The 25,459-nt window shown below is 43.6% G+C and overlaps 1 protein-coding gene across 3 annotated transcripts in view; it reads right to left on the bottom strand.

Moving 5' to 3' along the window:
* The window catches only part of KLHL1 (kelch like family member 1), a 284,280-nt gene that overhangs the window by 98,569 nt on the left and 160,252 nt on the right, over positions 1-25,459 (bottom strand). For all 3 annotated transcript variants that reach the window (XM_053312232.1, XM_053312230.1, XM_053312229.1), the window contains exon 6: positions 14,370-14,556. In XM_053312232.1, the coding sequence (XP_053168207.1) occupies positions 14,370-14,556 (187 nt within the window). The remainder of the gene's footprint in view (positions 1-14,369; positions 14,557-25,459) is intronic.

Consider the following 25,459-nt stretch of genomic DNA (forward strand, 5'->3'; position numbering starts at 1 on the left):
CTGCCATTGCCACCATGAGGCCAAACCAGTGACCCTTGTGCGGACAGTCATTCCAGTGGTCGCTTCCACTCCATCAGCATATGGAAGGAGGAACCAGTGGAGCCCAGAGCGGTGTACTAAATACTCAAGTTCCTCCTCACAACAACCCTGTGAAGTAGGCTAGGCTGAGAGAGAAGTGACTGGCCCAGAGTCACCCAGCAAGTCTCATGGCTGGATGGGGATTTGAACTCGGGTCTCCCCTGTCCTAGTCCAGCACTTTAACCACTACACCACACTGCAGGCAAGGGCAGCTTCAGGCAAGGGCAGGGACACTCCTGCTCTTTTCCCGTGACTTGCAGGGGACAGGAAGAAGCACAAAAATCCCCATTCAGCCATGAGACTTGCTGGGTGACTCTGGGCCAGTCACTTCACTCTCAGCCTGACCTACTTCACAGGGTTGTTGTGAGGAGGAACTTGAGTATTTAGTACACTGCTCTGGGTTCCTTGGAGGAAGAATGGGATATTCTATATTATTAATTCTTCTAGACGGGCCATGCGCCCTGCGGGGGCGGTGGGAAAGCAGTTTGACAGTTGGATCGGGGGTGATTTGAAGCAGCAGAGAGCTCGGAGGCTGTCAGGCGAGCAGGCGACAGTCCCTGGCAGTGGCAGGGGGAAGCAAGGACTGAGAGACAGAGATAGAAAGACGGAGGACAGAGAGCACGAGCATGAGACTTGCGGTGGCGAGAGACTTGCGGGGGGCGAGCGGGGTGGCGAGAGACTTGCAGGGGGTGAGCAGGGGTGGCGAGAGTGAGTGAGAGCGTTGTGGGGGTGCAATGCCATAGGCTCAGTGCAAGACCACACTCTTGCACAGGGTCAGCTAGTAAAATGTAAAATGAATGAATAGTATGACATGTGTCTGTGCAGCTATTCCCCTTAGGGGATAGGGCTGCTATAGGAAGGATTTGAGCTCCCTGCCTGGCATCTCCAGGTCAGGCTGAGCGGGAATCCTGCCTGAGAGCCTCAGGAAGCCACTGCCAGTCTGTGTCGACAGTACTAAGCCGGATGGACTAATGGCCTGACTCAGTGGAAGGCAGCTTCCTATGTTCATATTTTCCCTTGGGCTCATTTGCAAGGTGCCTGCCACTTTAAGGAAGCTCAGTGCTGTTTGCTGGACAGGCTTTCCCCAAGCAAACCTCTGATTGCTTTGCAGCCCACTCTGTTATCCAGTCTCTATGGTATCCCGGGGGAGGGAGCCTCAAGCAGCGCCCCACAGCATTCTGTGGCTCCACACGGGCACTGGGACGGGGTAGATAACCTCCCCTGCTTGCTGAACCTGGTTTTAGAGGAGGGGCTGGGAACTGGGTGACCCGCTTTTGACAGAGCCCTGTTTGAGAGCTTGCCGAGGTTCCATACATTAGTGCTAACCCTGCCTTCAGACCTCAAGCCCTGTTTTTGCTGGTCGTGAGAATCGCTTCCATTTATTTTCTGTTTTTTTGATTAAGCAAATAGCTTCCATATTATCTTCCATATCTTGTATCCCAAGATAGTATGAAACAAGCCCAAGTTCTTTCACTTCTATCTCACTATTCATATGATTCATTATGTCAGGGCTGTCCTCTCTATTTTCATAACATATTATCAGATCATCAATGTAAGAAAGTATATCGGTCCATCTGTTGTCTTTGAGCCTCGAGTACAGGCAAGGGCCAGCCTTTCCCTGGGTAAATCCCTCGTTGACTGGTTTAATTTGACATTCCAGGCTCTTGCAGCCTGCTTTTGTCCATACATACTTCTCTGCAGCTTACATACAAGTTTTTCTTTACTAGGTTCCACAAATCCTGGAGGCTGCTCCATATAAATTCTTCTTTGGTATCTCCATGAAGAAGTGCAGTTTTCATGTCTATGTGATCCATTTGCATTTTCTTTGCTGCTGCAATGCTTTCTGTCCTTACTGAGGTGTGTTTTACAACAGGAGCAAATATCTTGTCATAATCTTCCCCATATATTTGCAATATTCCCTTTGACAACGGTCTCGCTTTGTAACGCTGGGCATCTCCTTCTGCATTTTGCTTAATTTTTTTTAAAAAATCCACTTGCACCCCACAGTCTTTCTTCCCTCAGTTAGCTGTCGGAGTGCCCATGTGTTATTTTTGTGCAATGATTCCATGTCTTCTTTCACAGCTTTCTTCCAGTTTTGTGCTTCAGTTCCAGGTAAGTTATCAATTTCTTTCCACGTGCTTGGTTCTTGAAACCTTTCTCTCTTTGCAATGTAAGAAAGTTTCTTAGGCTGGACTCCTTTACTTTGTCGTGTTGAAAACCACACCCTTTGTTTGTCATCAGCATCCTCTTCTGCTGAATTGCTGCCAGGTGCAAAACTTACAGTGGATCCTTCCTTTTGATCATATTGCCTTGATTCTTTCTCCAACTGAAAACTGGGCTCTAGGTTTGGCAGTTCACTAGTGGTTGGTTTTTCATTTTCACTGAAGTATGCTACATTGCATATTTTAATTGTTTCCGTGCCAAGATCTAAAATCCTATATCCTTTACATCCTATGAAATGGCCAACAAGTATTTCTTCCTCAGATCTACAGATGAGTTTGGTCATTTTGGCTTTGTGTATATAGGTGTGTGCTTTAGATCCAAAAATGCTTATATGACTCAAAGTGGGCTTGCTGCCATGCCATAATTCATGTGGCATTGTTCCTGTGGCCTTTGTTGGCAATCTGTTTTGCAGGTAAGTAGCAGTCATCACTGCCTCTCTCCAAAATTTAGAAGCCAAACCTATCTACAAGCATGCATCTCATCATTTCCATAAGATAATGGTTCTTTCTTTCCACCACTCCATATGGTGGAATGTACATGTGTATCTAGAATTGTCATCAATGAAAGAAAGAACATATTTATTCCCTCCTGATGTATTAACTTGCATAGGTCCACAAACATCACTATGAATCAGATCCAAAGTATGCTGTATTTCTCTTTCTTTGCATGGAAGAAAAGCAGGGTGTGTTGCCTTTGCTCTTATACAGCATGCACACTTTGATTCAGTGCTGCAGGGGGCTATTTTTAGACTCTTTACCAAATCCAACTTATCAGCCTGACATATCATTTTGGCATCTATATGGTTTAGCCTTCTGTGCCTTGGCCTCTTCCAGGAGGCCCAAGATCCACTCTTGGTGGATTGAGGGGCATAAGATTGAGCAAGTTGCACACTTCAAATACTTCGGAGTGGTTTTTCATTCTGGCAGCTCTAGGAAAGCTCATGGAGAACACGTGGCGTTAAATGCCCAGAAAAGCTCCTCTGCCATTCTCAAATTCCAGTGGACAGCAGGAGGCCATTATGTACCTGTGGCTCTTGAACTTCTTGAACTATTCCCAGCCAAGCTGCTAGCTCAGCTCCTCTATGGTGCTCAATTGGGCCCCTTTCCCAACATTGCAGCTCTGGAACTTGTACAATCTAAATTCCTGTGGGCAGTGCTCCAAGTATCGAGATGTGTCTCCAATGCCACTCTGCGCCTGGAGATAGGCCTGATCAAGCTGGGGGCTAGGGTGTGGGTGGCCATTCTCTGTTACATGCACAGACTATCCTTTTGCCCAATTGGTCTTGCCCCCCAACCCTACATGATGATTACCAATCTAGCTGGATTCAGACAATTAAGACAAAAATAGCTACTCTGGGCCTTTTCCTCTTGACCTTGCGCAGCGTGGGCTACCATCAGACAAAAGCAACCATCAAGCAGCGCATTATAGACATTGAGAGCCAAACCGATCTCAGCAGTGTCCCAAAATTTCATATCAGTGACGGGCTTAGATATTCTACTTCTCCAGCAGCATACCTCACCAAACTGGAGGTTCCAAAGCACAGAAGGGCATTCACTTTGGCACACTGTCATGGCCTCTCTTCCGCAATGCTAGAAGGCCGTTATAGAAGGACCCCATTTGCAGAGTAACTATACCCTTGTGGACTAGGGCAGATTGAAAGTACTGAGCATGTTCTCCTCTACTGCTTGTTCTATAGAGACATTTGTGCCTTCCATCGCTAAGCAAGTATCCAGGTCGTCCGAGCCAATTCTACAGCTCCTTGCTACTCTCTGACTCTAAGCCTGCCATCACATATAGCGTTGCCAGGTACTGTGCAGCTGCAATCAGCATTCATCGGCAGATGACAGGCAGTGAGTCCTATCAGCCTTAGCCCTCATGCTTTTGGTGTATTATCTACTATTTTTCGTATTTTAGTCCTTTTAGTATTAATATGTACTATTTTATATGTAATCACTTTCTATCGACTCTCACTTTTAACATGTAATCACCCTTAAACTTTATGCTGTTCTATGGCCATAATAAAGATTGATTGATTGATTGACCTTCTGTGCCACAAATTCAGACATCCTTTGTGTGTGCATTCCTTCACAGTTTTGGCCTTTTCAGTCACACATTCTACTTCAAACAATCCATTCTCTTCTAAAACCGCTTTCATAAGCAATTCCTGTTCATGAGTAATGAAATAGTGCCTTCCTTTAAATTTCACTTCGTAGCCCCTTCCTGTAGCATATTTTACAGACATCAGACTTGTTTCTAGAGTAGGCACATACAAAGCTTCTTCTAATCCAATGGTTTCTCCTTTCTCCAGTTGGTGGAGCAACTGTCCAGATCCTTTCCCTTCTGCATACATCAGTTTTCCATCTGCCAAATATATAGGGATTTTACAACTTGTATCTAGGTTTATAAATCTCTTCCCTTCTCTAATCAGGTTGCATGTAGAACCTGAGTCAATGCAAATGTCGCTGCTGCATTTCTCAGACTTAGCTTCCAAAACTTTATCTGTTCTTGCAAGGTATATCCTTTGCTTATTAGCTCTAGTCTCTGATTGCTTGTACGTTCTGTACTCTGTGTTCCCAGATGACTCTCTCTCTTTGCAACTTTGTTTTGCTTGCCTTTTGTCTGCAAACCCATTATTCTTGGGACACTTAAGTGTTTGAGGCTTCCACAAATAAAGCATTTCTTATTTCTTTGCAAGGTTCTAAATGCATTTTCTTCACTTTCCTTTGGTTGCCTATCATCCCTTCTGCATGAATCAAAGTCCTCTAGATGGTTAATTAGAAATGGTAAGTCTACATCCTCCTTGACTTCCAAGGCACTAGTCACACTATCAAAGTAATGTGGCAAACTATTCAACAGCAATCCTATCAAAACTGCATCTGGCATGATTACTACTTGAGCTTGCAGTTGCCTAGATATTTCTAAGATTTCATTTATGTGCTTGGACAGACTTTTTCCTTCTCTAAGTCTTTTATTGCTCAGTTTTCTTACTAGATGCACTTTGGAAACCACAGACTTCCTTTTATATAATCCCTTCAAGAGTTTCCCACCTTTTCTTTGCCTTTTTTTTTTTTTTTTTGTTCTCATAGATGCACTAAGATTGGGTCACTCACCACCAAGCAAATTATTCCTGATGTTTTTTGATTTGTCCAGCAGTTTTATCCATGACCCTAAACCCCTCTGTGGTCACTATGAGACACTGCAGCTGAGAGCTGATGCTGCCAGGCTTCTAGCTCCAACATAAGCTACCTCCATGTTCAGAGGCAGGCTGACAATGAATACCATTTGCAGAGCAGCATTGGCTGGAGAGGGGCAAACCTTCATCTCTTGCCTGTGGGCTTCCCAGAGGCAGATGGTGGGTCACTGTAGGAAACATGGTGCTGGGCTAGATAGGCCTTGGGCTTGATCCAGCAAGGCCCTTCTTATGTTATGTAAGAATACTATTGTCATGTATATGTATATATTATATAACATACTATTATATATGAGATAGCATATATAATAGCAGACAGTTATAGGGGAAGGGAATTTAATCACTGCTGCCCCTTCAAGCAGACCTATCACCTCTTTGGCCTTGGAAGGTAGTGCCAGTTACTCACAGAACCTTCCCTTATTACTTGGTAATGCCAAGTTGGTGCAAAATAAGTCTGAGATCATCCATGACTTGATTATGGATGAAGGAACCAATCTGGTATGCATCTGATCAGGAGAGGCTAGTAGTCCAGTTTGATCCCAGCTTCTCCCAGTGGGCTACTCCATGGTGGAACAGGTGAGAAAATGAGAGTGGCGAAGTGGGGTTCCTGTGGTCTATAAGAATACCATCTCCCTTACCAGAATCCCAGTCAGGGAACTGGTCTATACTGAATGCATGTCTAGGGACCAAGAAGAGACTGGGACTTCTGTAGGTGTACCAATGACTGCACTACCCAACAGAGTCCCTAACTGAGCTCATGCTCATCTCATACTCAGTTGAGCTACCCAACAGAGTCCCTAACTGAGCTCATACTAATCTCATACTCAGTTGAGCTACCCAAGAGAGTCCCTAAATGAGCTCATACTCTACATTGGTATGTAGCTTGGAGTGTTCCTGAATCCAAAACTCTCTCTGGTCTGAGAGTTTGAGGCAGAGGCCAGGAGCACTTTTTATCAGCTTTGCCTGATATGTCTGCTACACCCATTTCTGAAGGTAAATGACCATAAAACAGTGGTGCATATGCTGGTAACCTCCAGGCCTGATTACTATAATGAACTCTATGTGGGGCTGCCTTTATACATAAACTGGAAGCTACAATTGGTACATAGCATAGTCTTTCTTTCGGTCTTTGACCAGCATGACAGCAAAATGCTGGTCAAACAATCTAATCCTGCAAAATAATAAAAAAGTCTATATAAAATTACTTATATAATAAGTAGAAGAAGAAGCTAGCAGTTAAAACTATGAAAATAAATATGTTGATAAAAGTTAATCAACACTAATAACAGAATGACACTGAGTATAAAAGTAGCAAGCAGCAAAATACAAAAAAGTATGTATTTAATGTGGTGTTAAATCTCATACCATATTGTATTCTATACTATGTGTGACAGAAACATATGCAGTGAGTGGAGGCAACATACATAGAGGCGTTAGAATATTTAGTTCCTAATGAGCTCTAAACAAATTTTGCTAGCTATAAGACAGAACTTAGCCACATTATAGAATCTAGAGTCATTCTGATCTGCCAAGAGGAAATTTAGGTAAAAGGAATCAGTACAGCCTGGATACCAGCTAATATCTGAAGAGATGAGCTTATGCCGAATATCATGGTAATAGTGACAGTACAAGAGTACATTAGCTGTTGTTTCAATCTCACCAGAGCGACAGGGGCAAATAGCGTCTCCATATGGAATTCTGTGATATCTCCCTTCCATCACAGCTGTGCACAAGGCATTGCATCAGGCCAGTGTCAGGGCTCTGCAGTACTTTGGGACTGTTAGCTGCAGGGGCGTAACTATAATAGGGCAAGGGGGACAGTTGTCTGGGGGCCCACTGCCTCGAGGGCCCCCCAGAGACAAGTCATGTGACTCCCCTGCCTGCCCGGGCCTTATTTCATTATGATTTTATTTAATTCTTGAAAAAAATGGTTCTTTTCGCGCAGCGCGCCGCCATATCCGACCTTCCCCTCTCCCTCCCCCCACAGCCTTTTGCTTCGTTCATTTGTTGCCGGCGTAGGCTCTTCCTCCTCTTTCCCCTTCGCTCTCATTGGTTAGGTGCTGCACATGAGTGGCACATGATCCCATCCTCAGCTCACGCAGGCGGGAAACAAGCGAGCGAGGTGAGCAACACAGATAACTTTTTCGAGGCTGCTCTTAGTCTTTGCTGCTTCTTCCTCTCCTGCCTTGCTGCTGCCACCACAGCCTGCTAGACTACTAGGGAGACTGGGAGAGAGACACGAGAGACAACACAGACAACACGAAAGAACACAGGGAGCCCTCCTCCTCCTTAGGTACTTGGCATTCCTGCCGCCACACTGAGTAGAGGTTCAGGCGGGTGGTAGCCTTAATGGGGGTGGGGTATTGTGAGATATGTGGGGATGGGGGGGTATAAAAACCCAAACTTTCTTCCTCCCGACTGTGTGTCAGCTTTACGAGCCTGGAACCGAGCGAGCACATAACTTTGCCATTGCACAAGAGCTGCTATTTACTGCCGTGGTCAGCCTGCCAGTGCCATGGCTTTAATCAACATTGGATAAAAAATTAATATTTATCCCTGCACGGAGGGAAATGGTGAATGAATGCTAAAGACCTGATGATCGAGGTTTAGCCACTGGTGTCAGGTTGTAGTGAGGGGAATGCTGATATGTCCGAGCAGAATATACAAGGGCGAGGCAGGCTCCATAAAATGTTATAACAACAGGGGAGGGACCACCGAGGCGAGGGCCAACCGCTAATTCCTCCTCCTCCTGCTGTCCTAAGGCCAGTGTGTGTCCACTCCACCCCACCCCACCCCACCCCACCCCACCGCACCGCACCGCTGTCACCCCTGCAAACGACCCAACCCGGCCGGTAGCAAGTGCCATTCCACCCTCAAATGCGCCTGGCAGCAGTTAGTTTACTCTTTATTTTAACTTTTATTACTACTACTTGGGCGGGAAGGTGGGGTGGGATCGGTGTGCCCAATGCACTTTCAGGTGACCTGGTGTGCTGCTGCATGCAGCAGTTAGTTTACTGGTAAGGGCTGGGCCAGTTGATTGCAGAGAGGGCGGGGACTCCAGGCTTCTTCCTCCCTGCTCTGCTCAGTCAGTCTGCTGAGCTTTGTGCATGATGTGGGGGAGGGAGGGAGGGTGCCGCTGGCCGAAGCTCCCTTCCCAAGGAAGTCTTGCTTTGTCCAATGGGACTTCAGCTTGGAAGAGATCGTAGCAGGCAAACAAGACACACCGATCTGAAGGGGGTAGGAGGGGCGGGAGGCACACAAGGAGAGGGACTCTTGTTCTTTGTCGTGTGTGTGCGCGCACGCGAGCCTCCCCACTCCATGCCTTTGAGCGAGCTAGGGAGAGAACGAGGGTAGGTTTTCCCTCTTCACTGAGAATGAGAGCTGTCCTTTGTGGATTGAAAACCCCACCTGCAAGGAGAGAGCGCTCACAAGTCCGCATGCAGCCCTGCACACGTGGTTGGATTAGCAAGGGACTCCTTGGAGACTCCTTGCATAGGGGAGCGGAGCTTGGCTCACCCTGACTCAGGGCTCGGTGAGGTTGCGGTCCACACCGCAATCTCCTCCCTCAATCATTAATGAAGATAAACTTCCAGGGCTCGATTCAGTTAGCTATAAATGTCTAAACTATATTGATTTAAATATATCGTATCACAGAAATCGATAGGACTGAAATCAACAGGCGACAATCTTGCGCATATTTAAACTGGGAACAAGCTTCCTTCAAAGTAGTAATGGGACTTCCTTCGCTTGTACAGAATGCTCTCAATTGAATGAGCTCCAGATTGCTCTCTAATATGTTTGTGTGTTTATTATAGTATAGGTTTTTAACCCATCAGTTTAGCAATTAGAGACCCTTCATTTTCACAGAAGTTGATTCCACAGTCTTGAAAAAATTGATGGGGAGAGAGATCAGTGGTTTCTTACACTGATAACATATCTGGATGTGGGCCAGTTTTTAGTTTCTGTTTATGTTCACCGCAGGGGCACTGGGTTGCTAGCAGTTATGTAGAAGCCACTGATTTCAAGTCAACAACGTCCAAATTGCTGCCCAATATGTGTTAATTTAATATTAAGTCCCAGTAAGTTCAATGGGATTTACTCCCAAGTAAATATTCATATTCATTAAAAATAAATGCTCATTGAATGGGAGTGTGTGATCTTTGATGCAGAGAGTTTTAAATTCAGATACTGTACAGTGTACATGAATATTAAAGAAGGCTACTCCCATTTAAGTCATTTAGCTTGCCTACACCTCCTTGGGGGTAAGGGCCATTGAACTCAGTGGGGCTTGTTTCCGAGTAGAATTGTTCCAAATCGGTTTATCAGTGGCCTAATCTGGATTAACATATTTCTTTGTTATTGTTGAACCACTCTGGTTATATGAAATCAAGTCTTGAAATCCAATTTCTAAATTAGTGTGACAAAGAACTTTGAAATCCTGCTAGAGTGTGTGTTAATCTATGTTTAATTGCGTGGTAGAGAAAAAACTATAATTCAACAACCTCAGCCTTAGACTATTGTGTGTATTTTTAGGAAATAAGAGAGATTCTATATGCCTAAATATAATGCTATGTTATCTGTATAAACACAGGTAACTATATACAGAAACTGTGTATATCTTAGCATCTATCTATCTCAGCAGCATAAATGCTCTTACCTCTAGTGTTTCTAGTGTGTTCTAGGCATTAAAAGTAGAACAAATATATAGTATTCAAAGTGAGTTTAGAACTGTGCTGTTGGGTGGCTTTTAAAATGGTTGGTTGTGTTAGTGTTGTACATTTAGGCAGTGAGGGGCCCATTTTAAAATCTCGTCTCTGGGCCCACTCCAACCTTGTTACGCCCCTGGTTAGCTGGTTTAAATAGTTGGCAGGGGTAACATTCAGAATTTGATTGCCCCAAAAGACACCAACTGGAATGGATCCCTGATCAATTTGCCATGCCATATAAATTATTTCCCTGATTTTGAGTCTGGCATTTTCATAACCCAGGGTTAGCAGTGCGGTGCAAGAAAACCTGTAATAATATAGCCTTTCCTCCACCCCTTTTCCCCACCTTGAGTGATATATATCCTTTAGCACCAATGGAGCTAACCAATGGGATGGAAAATCAGCTTAAGACATAATTCAAAAATAATAATCCAAGCCCTAGCCCCTATTTTGAGCAACCCTGCTTCCAGCCGTAGCACCGTCCTAGGAACGCAGCTGGGGACCTGAAATAAATTCTTCAGGAAATTAGATTGAACCGCTTCTAATTTAGAGAAATTAGGGTATATGCCCAGCTGCACTCCGCACAAGAAGTATGTACAGACTTTGGCCTCAAAGAGTTTCAGGCAGCCAGAGGCCTGAAATATTACACCAAGGTACTTAAACTGAACACTGTTGCCTATTAAGATCATCTGTAGAGGTCCAGTTATAGTTGCCACTGGATCATTCAGTGGGACTTGGGACTGGGCCTTCTCTGTGGCTGCCCTGGGGCTTTGAAATATAGTCCCTGTTGATTTAGTGATGACTGTCATGATTTTATATATTTTAAATCTTTTAAAATCTTTTCTTACTTTACAAGCATGCAACACGATCTAGAGTACTGCTACATGGTTTATGCCTATAATTCTTATCGCAGCCATAGTTAAATCATGTTTTGCTAGTAGTATAATGTAGCCCAGAGTCTACTATGTCTCTTACTACAACCATAGCGCAGTCTGATCCCTATATTTTATATTTTAAAACATTTTATGCTGGTAATGTATTTCAACATCTTTTATATTTCTTATTTCATATTTTAAATCATCTTATGATAGTAGTGTGTCTTAGAGTGTAAAATCTGTTGCTACTTAGGTTTTAAAATGTACTTTATGCTGGTCTGTGACTGTAATAAAGATTGATGATGATAATGATCCTCCCTTTTGAAATAAGAGCATCTCCATCTATGTTTGCTTTTAGGAAGACCCTCAAGACACCTGTTTTCTTAGGCTTTTAAGTTAAATTAATTTTAAATTGTTTAATTGTTTTTATATCATGACATTATTTTAAGTTTTTATTCTGTGGAATTCTTTTAATTGTTTTTACTTTGTTTTATATTTGTTGTGTTTTAAATTATGTACACTGCCAAGAGATATACATATCAAATAGTATATAAATATGACAAATAAGTAAATAGCTTTTAGATATTAATGAGCTAGGTTGATAGTTTTTATACTTTTTTTTAATTTTTTATATACTTTAAGATCACCTATGATGTGGGTAGATACTTTGTGGACCATTATTTATTTTCTTTTTAATATTTATATATAGTTCTACATTGATAATTAAATATTAATAAGCACATTTGATGAACGTAATTTTTACTGTTGATCTTCTCAATTCATCTAGTTTTTAGGGGTCAGGAATATTTCCTGTTAATACTGTAATGACACTTATGGAACTTAACACAGAAAGTTGATTAAAGATAATAATTCTTGGCCATTAAGGCAAAACAGTTTTGCATTTAATCTTATAACCCATCTTTACAGATAAAATGGGAGAACTGTATTTCTAACTTGTCTTGATATCCACAGGGCATGCAATTGGTATGTTTTGAAAAAATATACCAATTTTTTGTGTGATAGTTTTTAGATTTAATCACCAGATTAGGACATTTGAAATTATTGTTTCAGTAGATCAGCTTTTATCGCTTTCCATTACTAGCATGTCTGATTTTTTTATAGCTGAATTTCTTGCCTGGGTTACTTTAAAGTTTTCTTTTCCCTGTGTTCACCTCAAGACAATAATTCATTGAAAGCCGAGATAACCTAGGCCTTTGATTCCAAAGTTTTCTCCCCCCCTCCTTTTCAATCACAGTACCTCTGACATTATTACTTTTCTTTTCTTTTCTTTTTTTGGCAACCCAGCTTACCCCCTTGGTGTTTCTTCTGTTGGGACAATGAAGCAGGTTGAAGCACATGATGGGAGGTCAATCAGTATTCTGCCTTTTCTATAAAACTACTCAATAATTTATTGAGATCTTTTTTGCTCTGCAAGCCGCTCTCCCACCCTCCCCGCTCTATAATCATTTTGCAGCTTAGTCCTGGAGATGATGTACTCTATAGATTTTGTTCTGCATTTGGGATTCCAAAGAATCTTTAAAGAAGTCAATGTTTTACTATCTCCACAATATAAACACATAATACTCTTATATGCATACTTCTATATTCCACCTCAAGACCTTTCACTTAAGAGAAAAACTGAGGTGAATGGACGGGGAAAGGCAAATACCTTATTAACAAAAAGAAACCTATAGTTTCTTTTTTTGACCTAGGAAATCTATAGTCACTCAAAGAACTACAGATTTATTATTATTTTATTCCATTGTCCGGTAATTTGCTAAATATCTGCTAAATATGCTAGACGTGTTACACTTCTGTGGTTCCAAAAGGGTTCTGCAACATTTTAGTTTTGTTTCTTGGACTCTACAGGAAATGATCTCTGACATATAGTAAATATAACATGGCCAATCTTACTAGCTGGGAGAAAAAAATCAGAAAAGATGAAATAAGAAAGGAACACGGTCAAAGTAGTCTGCACTTAGTGTGTACCTTTATGCAATTACTTGGGGACTTTGGGAATGGGGAATCTTTCAAAAGGGTGTACTTTGTACAAATAACGGGTAACAACCAGGGAGGTGAAAAAATAAATTAAGGTCAGGTGAATAACACTTCCTTTTCCGTCCCCTTCAGGAATGCTACCTACTCCAGACACTGAGGCTGGGAGCCCAGTCTGGTTTTGCCCCATCATGAATACCACCAAGCTCATGAGTGAGCCTGGTGGTTCCATGGTGTCTAGGCTGCCTAAATACCCCTCCCCCTAAATGAGTGCTCCACTAACCTTGTTTTTGTAATTGTGTGACACACTCAGGGGGAGGGGGAGAGGGGAGGGGGGACCACAGGAAGGCACCACACACTTGCATGGTGCCTTCCAGAGGCTTCAGGGGCTGGGGCACCACACAGCGCCACTCCCCTTCCCCCGACCCCCAGAGCTCTTGCGGGAGCCAAAGCTGGGCACAGGAGCGCCCAACCGAAGAAGCTGCTTGATCTAGTCCCCCAGCAATGAGAGACTGCTCATGTGCAGGGAGAGCGGGCCATGTGTAGAGCCTCACTAATGCACCCATCAAGAAACTTTAAGGTCATTCACACAATCAAAAACTGTGTTCTACCTGGGTTTGGGATCTGTGTGTGCTCCCAATTTTTGATTGTGTAGAAGCAAGGTAGGAGGAAAACCTGGATAGCTTTTCCTCCCAGCTTGCTTCCACACAATTACTTCTACCCAGATCTTCCTCCTACCTGGGTAGAAAACCCGGGTAGAACAGTTTTTGATTGTGTGAATGACCACTTTGTTTCACTTCTCTAACTAGGGATGTAAGGAAAAGACAGCCTGCACAATTAATCCAGAAAGGAGGATCACCACGGAGAAAGTATGATTGTTGCTACATTAGCTTTTTTTTTTTTTTACAGCTATTGTGCTGTTGACTTGGCTGCTGCTTGAACACAAGTTTGTGATTATATTATACAAATATTTGAACACTGGAACAGTGGTGCCTGGCATTGCATTCCAAGATTACAGGATGATCTTGCTTAACTGACTAAGTCCAGGAAATCCAAGTACTTGGTAGATTACCTAGTTTATAGATCAAGTACTTGAATCTTAAGACATGGATAAACTGTGTAAAGTCTGTGGAACTTCAAGCTATCCATAACAATTTCTCTCTCCATGAAATTGTTTTCCTATCTTTCTGAAGAACAATCAGCAAGCAAATGAATCGCTGCATGGCAATGCTTTTAAATTAGCAGCCATGAAATAAAATATTTTGTCATCATCTTTAAAAAACAACAACTATTAACAAGTACCTTTGTTGTTATCCATTCCTCCAACAGCATACAGGGTCCCAACTGTGGATTTTCTTGGCTTAGTTCTTGGGCTTTGCATAAGGGTCCGTCTTTCTGGCAAAAGATGATATTTCATAGCTTCCAGAATCAGCTTCTGACATTCCAAGTCATCTTTAAAAAGTGCATGGTTTTCTAGGTCAGCTAAAATCTGTAAATTATACGAGTTGTGATTTAGTAATGACATTCCATTCCTTGTTGCCCGATCCCAAGAATTCTCTACTCGCACAAGTTCAGGTGACATGAATAGGTTTTGGGCTGGCAGATGACCTTGAGGAAAGTAGCCTAATGAACAGACAGAAATAAAATCCACTGGCATGGCAATCCAGATTACATAGATCATCACATGGTGTCCATTGTATCACAATCACATGGTGTCCATTGTATCACTTTGGAACAAGTAGAAGTACCAAATGGGATGTGCTTTTATGTGAATTTAAAAGTAAACAGCATAACAACTTTTGTCTATTCCTCAGAAGTGGTAGATCTGTACCTGGGCAGGCTCCAGTTGATGGCTCACATGACTGCATGCTCCTCCCCCATTAAGAAAAACCCTCCACTTATTTAAGTGGAGATGTCAAGGAGAAGCCTCAGACTTTTTCTCTTCCATTTAGCTTTCTAAGTGCAGTTTGGGGGGGGGGGGAATCACATGCAGTCATGTGAACCCCCAACAGAAGTTGTATGGCTCAGGCACAGGTTTAACATCTCAGTCAATATATGGAGTGGAGAACATGAATTCATCTGAATAAGAGCCTGGCCTTAATAGGTAGTGCATGGTCTAGATTAGTTAGTCATGACTAAGCCACACTGAAATTAATGGTTCTTAAGTTAGTTACTACTAACTTGTCTTATTTATTTCAATGGTGCTTAGTCCTGACTATCTTAGTCTGTTTCCTGCTCATTGTTTCCAGGGTGAAATGATGCATATTGATTTTAAATTCTACTTATGTTCTTAATATGTGGCCTTTCTCATATTCTCATGTTTATGTGTCAAGTTGATGGGGTTCAGGCATATTCTTCATTCAGTTAACATACATCATCTAGGCTTGTTTCAAAAAGTGCTTTGTGCATGTGTAAGGTATTTCTGCTTGTGCAAAGGCCTCACATTTCTGCTGATTTCCCCTTCCCACAGAAACCTACTGTGCCCCTTCCTACATTGTTGTACAAAGTCCCCAATCCTCAAGAGTGGATTTTCAGAAGCTATAACCACAAGGAGGTGCACTGAGGAGGAGGGACAGGAAAATCCTGTTGAGCAAGTGGTGTTCCACTCATGCTACTTTGGATGAAACTCATAGGGCTGATTTGGACAAACCAGACCGCCCCAGATGATTAAGATGTGAGTGTGCTGTGAGCACACATCTCCTCTCTAATACACTATTCCTTAATCACTATTCCTTAAACATCCAAACCACTCCTCCTCTACACATGATCCGAACACTACTTTAAAGATGAACCCCAAACAATTAAAAAATGTTGCGATGAAGGATAGACCTGCATACTCATGACACGCTGAGGCTATTCACACATGTGTGCAAAACCAGACTAAGGGAACCCAGCCCAGTTTTGCACATGCATGTGAACCACTGGGATCGGGACTGATTCTGGTGGCACCACAGTGGCCAACTTGAAAACGGGGTTAGGAGAGCGAGCACTCTCCTAACCCCATTTCCTTGATAGTGTGTCAGCTGCGGCTGCAAGCAGCCATAGCTGGCAGACGTTGGGAGAGGAATCCCCATAATGCACGGCACACTTGCATGGTGCATTATTGGACCTCCAGGGGGTGGGGCAACATGCGATGGTGCATCCCAGCACCTGAAAGGTGATCTGCCCACCCAGGGACAGGGGAATGATTGTCTGCAGGGAGGTAAGCTCTTTCCTGCTTCCTCCCCACAAACCGGGTAGGCCTTTCTCACTGCTGATGAGAAAGGGTTTGCTCATGTCTTAATCACATAGGGCAGGCCAGTCAGACAAAGTATGGTCCAAACCAGCTGTTGCACACTTGGGCCTTGCTGATTTAACTCACCCCTCATATCTAAATCAAAGTACTAGAAAGCTACAATGTAGTATAGGCATAGTCCAACAAGTTCTTATTGCTAGGGAAGGCTAATCTTACTTCTGTTTCAAAATTTGCATCCTGAAGTCTGCCTCCTAACAGTGGCCAACACTGTAGCTTGTAGAATGCCAAGGAACATACGGAATGGGATGTGAGGCCGAGGGAGGTCAAAACACCTCAGATTGGGGAAGGGGAGATTTTCAAAGTTTCTGTGTGCCTCCTGAGGTTTCAAAGCTCTGCCCCCACTTTCTACCACATCACAAAAAGCTGCAGAAAGAAGAGGAAATTTTATACTCTCCAGTGAGTCTCTGGAAGATCCCGAGTGTGGGTATAGTATCTTTTGAATCCTGGCCTTATTCTTGTGGACATGTGTTGAGAGGAAAATAAAACACTTTACATGTTCTGGTGGGAGTGGGTGGGTGGGTGGGGGTTGGAGTTCCAAACATAATGGAAAATGATTGGTTAGGCTGAATGTATTGTAGGAATGCAGTAACATTTAAGAATAAAAAGGCAGAGAGTGGTGAAGATAAGGATAAGATGTTTGCAGTGATTGAAGATTAAGTAGGCAGTGAAGTCAGTAAACTAAGACTTGATGTAGTTAGTGTAGCACACAATCCATAGTTCTCAAAAAAGACTTCTGAACACATGTGCATATGTGGCACCAAAGATTGTTCACATGGGGCAATGGCCGATCGTCCTGGGCCTTGGAGGGGGAACCAATACAACCCACTGCTGACCACTCTCCCCTGTATGCTGCACCTCTGTGTGCGCATGGAGGAAAATATACCCCCACTCAGCTGATTCTAGCCCCCGCGCAGTCCCTGTTAATGAGGATAGGCAGGCATTAGTGAGATCGTCAGCAGCAGTGTAAGCAAAGGGTTAACTTCCCTGCTTGCTGCTAGTCCCGCCCCTCTCCCCAGCAGCCTAACTGGTTCAGCTACAGGAGGGAGCTGCTCCTGGTCCATTGGCATTTTAGCATTATTGCAGCGTGCAGAAAGCGAGGAGGGAGCCAAATGGGAAGTGGAGGGGATTGAATGAACTTCGTCTCTCAAGGACAGTAAAACAAAAACACCATCCCCAACCCAAATCTTTTTGTTTTCTTAGTTTCCTCTTGCTTAAGCCAATGTGTTTCTCTCCCCCACCCCGTCCTGTATGAACCGTGTGTATACATGTATGTGTTTCTTCCCTCCCAAATTAAAAATCTTGTACGTGCCTGCATTTGAAAAGCCAGTTTGCCTGTGTTTCTTCTCCCCCTGCTTCCCTCCCTGGTTCGGATCTCTCTCTCTCTCTCTCTCTCTCTCTCTCTCTCTCCCCATTACAAACCTGTAAGGAAAATCCTCCCCAGCCCAACAATATACCTTCTTGTGAAGTAATTAGTCAGTGAAGGTATTAAACAAGTATGCTACACGCATGCGCCCATTCTGGCGCGCGTGCGCCAGAGCGTACGGAGCGCGTGCGCCAGAATAGGTGCATGCGTGTAGCGTACTTGAGCTCTGGAGGGCTAACGATGGGACCAGGGGCGGCAGGGAGGAACGCTGCCGCCCCAGAAACGTTTACAAAAACTACAGCGCCGGAGGGGGGAGAGCGGCGGGGGGGTACCACCCCCCCGCCCTTAAAGCTACAACACACACACCCCCGTGCCCATCCAGACCGGTTCAGAGGGATGCACATCCCTAATGTCAAGAGGAAATGTAGGTAAAAGGAATCAGTACAGCCTGGATATGAGCTAATATCTGAAGAAATGAGCTTATGCTGAATATCATGTTAATAGTGACAGTACAAGAGTACATGAGCTGTTGTTTCAATCTTACCAGAGCCACAGGGGCAAATACGCTCTCCATATGGAATTCTTTTATATCTCCCTTTCATGACAGCTGTGGACAAGGTATTGCATTGGGCCAATATCAGGTCTATGTGGTAGGGATGTGCAAACAGGTTCGACATCGACATTCAATGTCAAACCTGTTTGGTCCGACCATTTTTGGTCAAACTGAACCATCCCCTGTTCGGTCTGATCCTGGACTGAACACAACCCGACTGATTGGGGTATTCACAGTTTGTTTGTTTGTTTTAATTTTGGGGGGGGCGGGAAATGTTTTTACTTACCCTGTTCAGGGGAGTTGTTGGAGGTGATGATGGGGTCCACCGAGGTTCCCCCTCCCCCCCCTTTATGCTGCCACTGGCCATTCGACTGGCTCTTTAGCCCATTTGGGCCTTCACCCTCCAGTGTGACAACCATTTTGGAGGCCACTGCACCCACACAATTGTCCTCTGTATTACCCCAGCCATGCAGAGGACAATTGTGCAATCCAAAATGGCTACCTCACCAAAGGGGGAAGGTTCGAACAGACCAAAGAGCCAGCTGAATAGCCAGTGGTGGCATAAAGGGAGGCTGATGGCAGGAAGGGGAACCTCCATGGACCCCCCACTGCCTCCAACAATTCCCTCGAAGGGGGTAAGTTAAAAAAAATTAAAAAGTTGTTTGCGAACCCCCCTAGACTGAACCAAATGGGGGGGGGTCAAGGGGGTACCAGACCGAACTGGCCCGGTCCAGTTCAGGTCTGGTCTGGACTCAAATCAAACCGGACCAGCCGGTTCCGTGCACACCCCTACTCTGTGGCATTTTGGAACAGTTAGCTGGTTTAAATAGTTGGCAGGGGAAAAGCTCAGAATTTGATTGCCCAAAAAGACACCAACTGGAATGGAGCCCTGATCAATTTGCCAGGGAAATTCTTTCCCTAGTTTTGAGTCTGGCAGTTTCATAACCCAGGGTTAGCAGTGCAGTGGGGGAAAAACTGTAATAAGATAGCCTTTCCTCCACCTGTTTTTCCTACCTTGAGTGTTCATTTTTAGAAGCGAAGCAAACTTGTGGGGAGGAGAGTGTTGGATACTTTTAGAGAGCATGAAAGTGTTTAATTATTAAAATGTGGGGAGGCTGTGGGCCTCTGGGAGGCCCTGTGGGCCCAAGCCCACAGGGCCTGGGTCTTTTAAGTACCTAGGACCTTATTTAACACTCTGAACTTGACAAGCAGCTGGTTTTGTTAATCTAAGGCATGTATTAGCTCCAGGATATTTGGAAAGAAATGGGAAGCCTACTGTGTGACTATCAAATTATAGGAGCAACTAACACACAGGCATTTTACAGGATAAGAGCAAGAAATAGAGATGTGCGAAACAATTCCAATGCAAAATGTTTTGTATCTGAATCTGGCCAGTTTGGGTAATTTATAGACAAAACAAATGACCCCTGTCCTTAATTGCCCAGATTTGGGTACAAAACAAATCACTCAGATTGGAACAGAAGAAATTGGAGATTCAGATGTCCATTTTGTGACCAAAGTGGGTTGTTTGGTAGTGCCCAATGGGTGGAAGCTACCACCCAAATTTCAAAGTAATTGGGAAAAGGGGTGATTTTTAAAGAATTTTTGAAGCACATCTTTAAGCTTTTCTCTGTAGGGAATAATGGTGACTTCAGCAACCTTAGTTATAACTCCCGGGGGGGGGGGCACCAGGGTGGCCCAGAGTGGGTTGTGGTGGGTGGTAGTGCCCAATGGGTGCAAGGAAGCTACCTTCCATATTTCAAAGTAATTGGGCAAAGGGGTGATTTTTAAAGAATTTTTGAAGTTGGCATGTCTTTGGGGCAGATTTGGGGCAAAAAAGAGGTTTCGGGGACAGAAGAGTGGGTCAGGTGGTTGTGCCCTAAGGGGTGCCTGCTCCCACCCAGATTTCTAATAAATTGGTGAAAGGGGTGATTTTTAAATAATTTCTGATGTTTGTGTGTCTTTAAGTTTTCCCCCATAGGGAATAATGGGGATCTCAGCTGCCTCATAACTCTACTTAGGGGGCACCAGGGTGGCCCAGAGTGTTGGTGTGGGTGCACATAGGGTGCCAACCACTCCCAAACCCACAAGGCCATGGGGCACTGGGTTTTTTTTGTTTCTAAAATGTTTTGAGATTAGATTCTCTGGTAGGAAATGAGAGTGAAAACCCCTTTTCTAAGGGGTAAACTGTAAACTGCCCTGAGCCATTATTGGAATGGCGGTATAGAAATGGAATTATTATTATTTCTTGTTTACACAGTCAGACAGGTGTTATTGACTGGTTTGTTTTATCCAGGCATCGAGTCCTTCCCAAGGACCTGGGATGCCAGGATTTTATTGTCAGTTGTTATAGATATTGTCGCAGAATATAGGCTGTTCCCAGTAAAGCTGCTTTTTGTAATTGGCTGATGGTGATTTCTGTGGTCCCTATGGTGTTGAGGTGCTCTTCAAGGTCTTTTGGGACTGCATCCAGGGCACCAATTACCACTGGGATTATTTTGGTCTTTTTCTGCCACAGCCTTTCAATTTCAATTTGTAGATCTTTGTATTTGGTGATTTTTTCTATTTCTTTTTCTTCTATTCTGCTATCCCCTGGTATTGCTATGTCGATTATTTTGACTTGTTTTTCTTTCTTCTCGAATACAGTGATATCTGGTGTATTGTGTGGCAGATGTCTGTCTGTTTGTAGTTGTAAGTCCCATAATATTTTTACATCTTCATTTTCTACAACTTTTTCGATGTTATGGTCCCACCAATGTTTGGCTACAGGTAGCTTGTATTTTTTGCAGATGTTCCAGTGTATCATCCCTGCTACCTTGTCATGCCTTTGTTTGTAGTCAGTCTGTGCAATCTTTTTACAACAGCTGATTACGTGGTCCACTGTTTCATCTGCTTCTTTACAAAGGCGGCACTTGCTGTTTGTGGTTGACTTTTCTACTTTTGCTCTTATTGCATTTGTTCTTAGTGCCTGTTCTTGTGCAGCCAGTATTAAAAACTCTGTTTCTTTCTTCAAGTTGCCATTCTTAAGCCATTGCCAGCTCTTGGTGATGTCTGATTTTCCACTTATATTGTGCAAATATTGACCATGCAGGGGCTTATTTCTCCATTTTTTTGCTCAGTTCTTGACTTGTTCTTTCTTGTAGGCCTGCTTTGTTTCATTGGTGTTGAATAGTTTCGCGTTATTGACCATTTGAAGTGCATCTTCTTCACTGTCCTTGATATACAGTATTCTTCAAGGCCTCTTTTCAACTCCTCTACTGTTTGATGGACTTGCAGCATTCCTCTTCCACCTGAGCTGCGAGGGAGGTATAGCCTATCAATATCACTGTGGGGGTGCAGAGCATGATAGATGGTCATGATTTTCCTGGTCTTACGATCCAGTGTCTCTAGCTCTGCCTGGGTCCAGTCTATTATTCCTGCAGTGTATCTGATAACAGGTATAGCCCAGGTGTTTATGGCTTGTATGGTGTTCCCGCCATTGAGTTTGGACTTGAGGATTTTTCTAACTCTCCTGATGTATTCACTTCCAATTTTTATTTTAACTTCAGTGTGTGTGATTTTATCAGCCTGGAGAATGCCCAAGTATTTGTTAGGTTCTTTCTTTTCCAGGTTCTTGATCTTGCTTCCATTGGGCAGTTCTATTCCTTCTGTTTTTGTTATTTTCCCTCTGTTCATTATTAATGCAGCACACTTGTCTAGTCCAAACTCCATTGCTATATCGCTACTGAATATACGGACAGTGTTTAGCAGTGATTCGATTTCTGACTGGGACTTTCCATACAACTTCAGATCGTCCATGTACAGCAGAAGGTGGATTTTACTTGATGTTTTAGATGTTTGGTATCCGAGGCCTGTTTTGTTTAGTCTTTGTGAAAGTGGGGTCATGGCGATTACAAACAACAGAGGGGATAGTGAGTCCCCTTGGAAAATGCCTCTTCTAATGCTATCCTGCCCAAGTGTCTCGCCATTGATTGTTAACTGTGTACTCCACATGCTCATTGCTTTTTAAAAATAAATATCTGAATGTTTTTGCTGACACCAGTTGTTTCTAAACATTTTAGTATCCATGTGTGAGGCAATGAATCAAAGGCTTTCTTGTAGTCAATCCATGCAACACTTAGATTGGTTTTTCTTCTCTTGCAGTTTTCTAAAATCATTTTGTCAATCAGCAGCTGGTCTTTTGTGCCTCTGGTGTTCAGGCAATTTCCTTTCTGTTCAACTGGAAGCTGTTTGTTAGTTAATAAGTGTTGCATCACTTCATCTGCTATTATTCCAGTTAATAATTTGAACATGGTTGACAGGTATTATTATTATTATTTCTTGTTTACACAGTCAGACAGGTGTTATTGACTGGTTTGTTTTATCCAGACATCGAGTCCTTCCCAAGGACCTGGGATGGCTGAATTTTATCATCAATACTGTTGGTTATTATAGATATCGCTGCAAAATATAGGCTGTTCCCAGTAAAGCTGCTTTTTGTAATTGGCTGATGGTGATTTCTGTGGCCCCTATGGTTTTGAGGTGCTCTTCAAGGTCTTTTGGGATTGCACCCAGGGCGCCAATTACCACTGGGATTATTTTGGTCTTTTTCTGCCACAGCCTTTCAATTTCAATTTGTAGATCTTTGCATTTGGTGATTTTTTCTATTTCTTTTTCTTCTATTCTGCTATCCCCTGGTATTGCTATGTCGATTATTTTGACTTGTTTTTCTTTCTTCACGGCTACAGTTATATCTGGTGTATTGTGTGGCAGATGTTTGTCTGTTTGTAGTCGGAAGTCCCATAATATTTTTACATCTTCATTTTCTTCAACTTTTTCAATTTTATGGTCCCACCAATTCTTGGCTACAGGTAGCTTGTATTTTTTGCAAATGTTCCAGTGTATCATCTTTGCTACCTTGTCATGCCTTTGTTTGTAGTCAGTCTGTGCGATCTTCTTACAACACCTGATCAGGTGGTCCACTGTTTCATCTGCTTCTTTTCAAAGGCGGCACTTGCTGTTTGTTGTGGATTTTTCTACTTTTGCTCTTATTGCATTTGTTCTTAGTGCCTGTTCTTGTGCAGCCAGTATTAAACCCTCTGTTTCTTTCTTCAAGTTGCCATTCTTAAGCCATTGCCAGCTCTTGGTGATGTCTGATTTTCCACTTATATTGTGCAAATATTGACCATGCAGGGGCTTATTTCTCAATTTTTCTGCTCGGTTCTTGACTTGTTCTTTCTTTTAGGCCTGCTTTGTTTCATTCGTGTTGAATAGTTTCTCGTTCTTGACCATTTTAAGTGCATCTTCTTCACTGTCCTTTATATATTCTTCAAGGCCTCTTTTCTCCTCCTCTACTGTTTAATGGACTTGCAGCATTCCTCTTCCACCTGAGCTGTGAGGGAGGTAAAGCCTATCAACATCACTGCGGGGGTCCAGAGCATGATTGATGGTCATGATTTTCCTGGTCTTACGATCTAGAGTCTCTAGCTCTGCCTGGGTCCAGTCTATTATTCCTGCAGTGTATCTGATAACAGGTATAGCCCAGGTGTTTATGGCTTGTATGGTGTTCCCGCCATTGAGTTTGGACTTGAGGATTTTTCTAACTCTCCTGATGTATTCACTTCCAATATTATTATTATTATTATTATTATTATTATTATTATTATTATTATTATTATATCTGAATATACCTGCCAATACCTGATTTTGCATGGACAATCCTGCCACTCTCCCTCTTCCTCTCTCTCTTGCAAATGTGTTACTAAGTACTTAAGAAATCCAGGGCAGGGCTTGGGCTCACAGGGCCTGCCTGAGGCCCTCAGCTTCCTCATATTTTTAAAACTAAACCCTTTCATGCTCTCTAAAAGGTATCCAACACTCTCCTCTCCACTAGTTCACTTCACTGCTAAAAATGAATCTCTTTTTTGTCCTGCATCAGATTTTTTCTGCAACACAGTTGAGAACCAGTGTGATGTTGTCATTAGTGTGTTAAGACTAGGATTGGGTGATGGGATTCCCCATTCAGTCAAGAAACTCACTGTGGGACTTTAGTGAGACACTCTCTCCTCCATTCCCACCTCACAGGATTGTTGTGAGGATAAATGTGGGGAGAAAGAACAAGTACACAGAGCCGGCAAGGGTGGTGGGGATCAGGGACCGCCTGGCTCTCGGAGGTCCCAGAATGCTGCACGTGATTGTGCAGTGCATTCTGGGGAGACCCCTGAGGCTGGTAGGCTTATTGGAGCCTCCTGGTTGGGGGTGTCCTCATGAATCACTGTGGTGCGGAGCCGCACTGTGATGACTCATGATCACCAAAAGGGGATTAATGGAGCACTCGCTCCACTAACCTCGTTTAAGGCGGGAATTAACTTCGTTTAAAGGGGGCTCCCTTAGCCTGCTTTGAGTGTTTGTGTGAACACCCTCACTGTGTGATGGATTGAGCAGGGCAGAAAAAGCACGATAAAATGCCACAAAACAAAAAGGGACCGTCCTCAGGGATATATTTTTGGATAGCACAGATGGCTTCCTGGGGAAAGGGAAATAATCAAAAGTCACCCATCCCTGATGCACCAATGCAGTTAGTCTGGAAGTGCTGCTAGTCCACTTGTCTTGCTACACTGGCACTTCCTTGCTCTAGTTGCAAGTAAGGATGTGAAAACAGGTTCACTCCAGAACTTGTTCGAGGTTGAACGGGTTTGGTTCGACCATTAGGGTTTGAACTGAAAACTCACACCCCACCATTTGGTCTGACCTTGGACTGGAACCCCTCCCCAATGGTTTGGGGGGGGGGGCTGTGACTTTTTATTTTTATTTTTTTTTAACCTTTAGCCCCTTCGAGGGGCTTCCTCTAGGCTGAAGGGTGCGGTGTCTGTGAAGGTTTCCCCTCCCCCCACCAGCCTTGGTCATCCCACCACTGCCCGTTTTAGCCCCCTTTTTGGCCTGTTCGGGCCTCCATAAGTTGGTGTGGCAGCCATTTTGCTCACCGCCACACATGCATCAATGGCCTTTGTGAGGCCTTTAAAAATATTTTTTTAAAATCATGAAACCTCTCTGGGCCAAACTGGTATGTGTGTGTGTGTGTGTGTGTGTGTGTGTGTGTGTGTGTGTGTTTCTAAGGGGTGCTGGACCAAACTGGTCCAATCAGGTTCATGTCAAGTCTGGACTTGAACTGAACCGGGACAGCCGGTTCCGTGCACATTGTT

Source organism: Hemicordylus capensis, chromosome 3 (assembly GCF_027244095.1).
Source record: "Hemicordylus capensis ecotype Gifberg chromosome 3, rHemCap1.1.pri, whole genome shotgun sequence".
NCBI classification, from domain to species: domain Eukaryota; kingdom Metazoa; phylum Chordata; class Lepidosauria; order Squamata; family Cordylidae; genus Hemicordylus; species Hemicordylus capensis.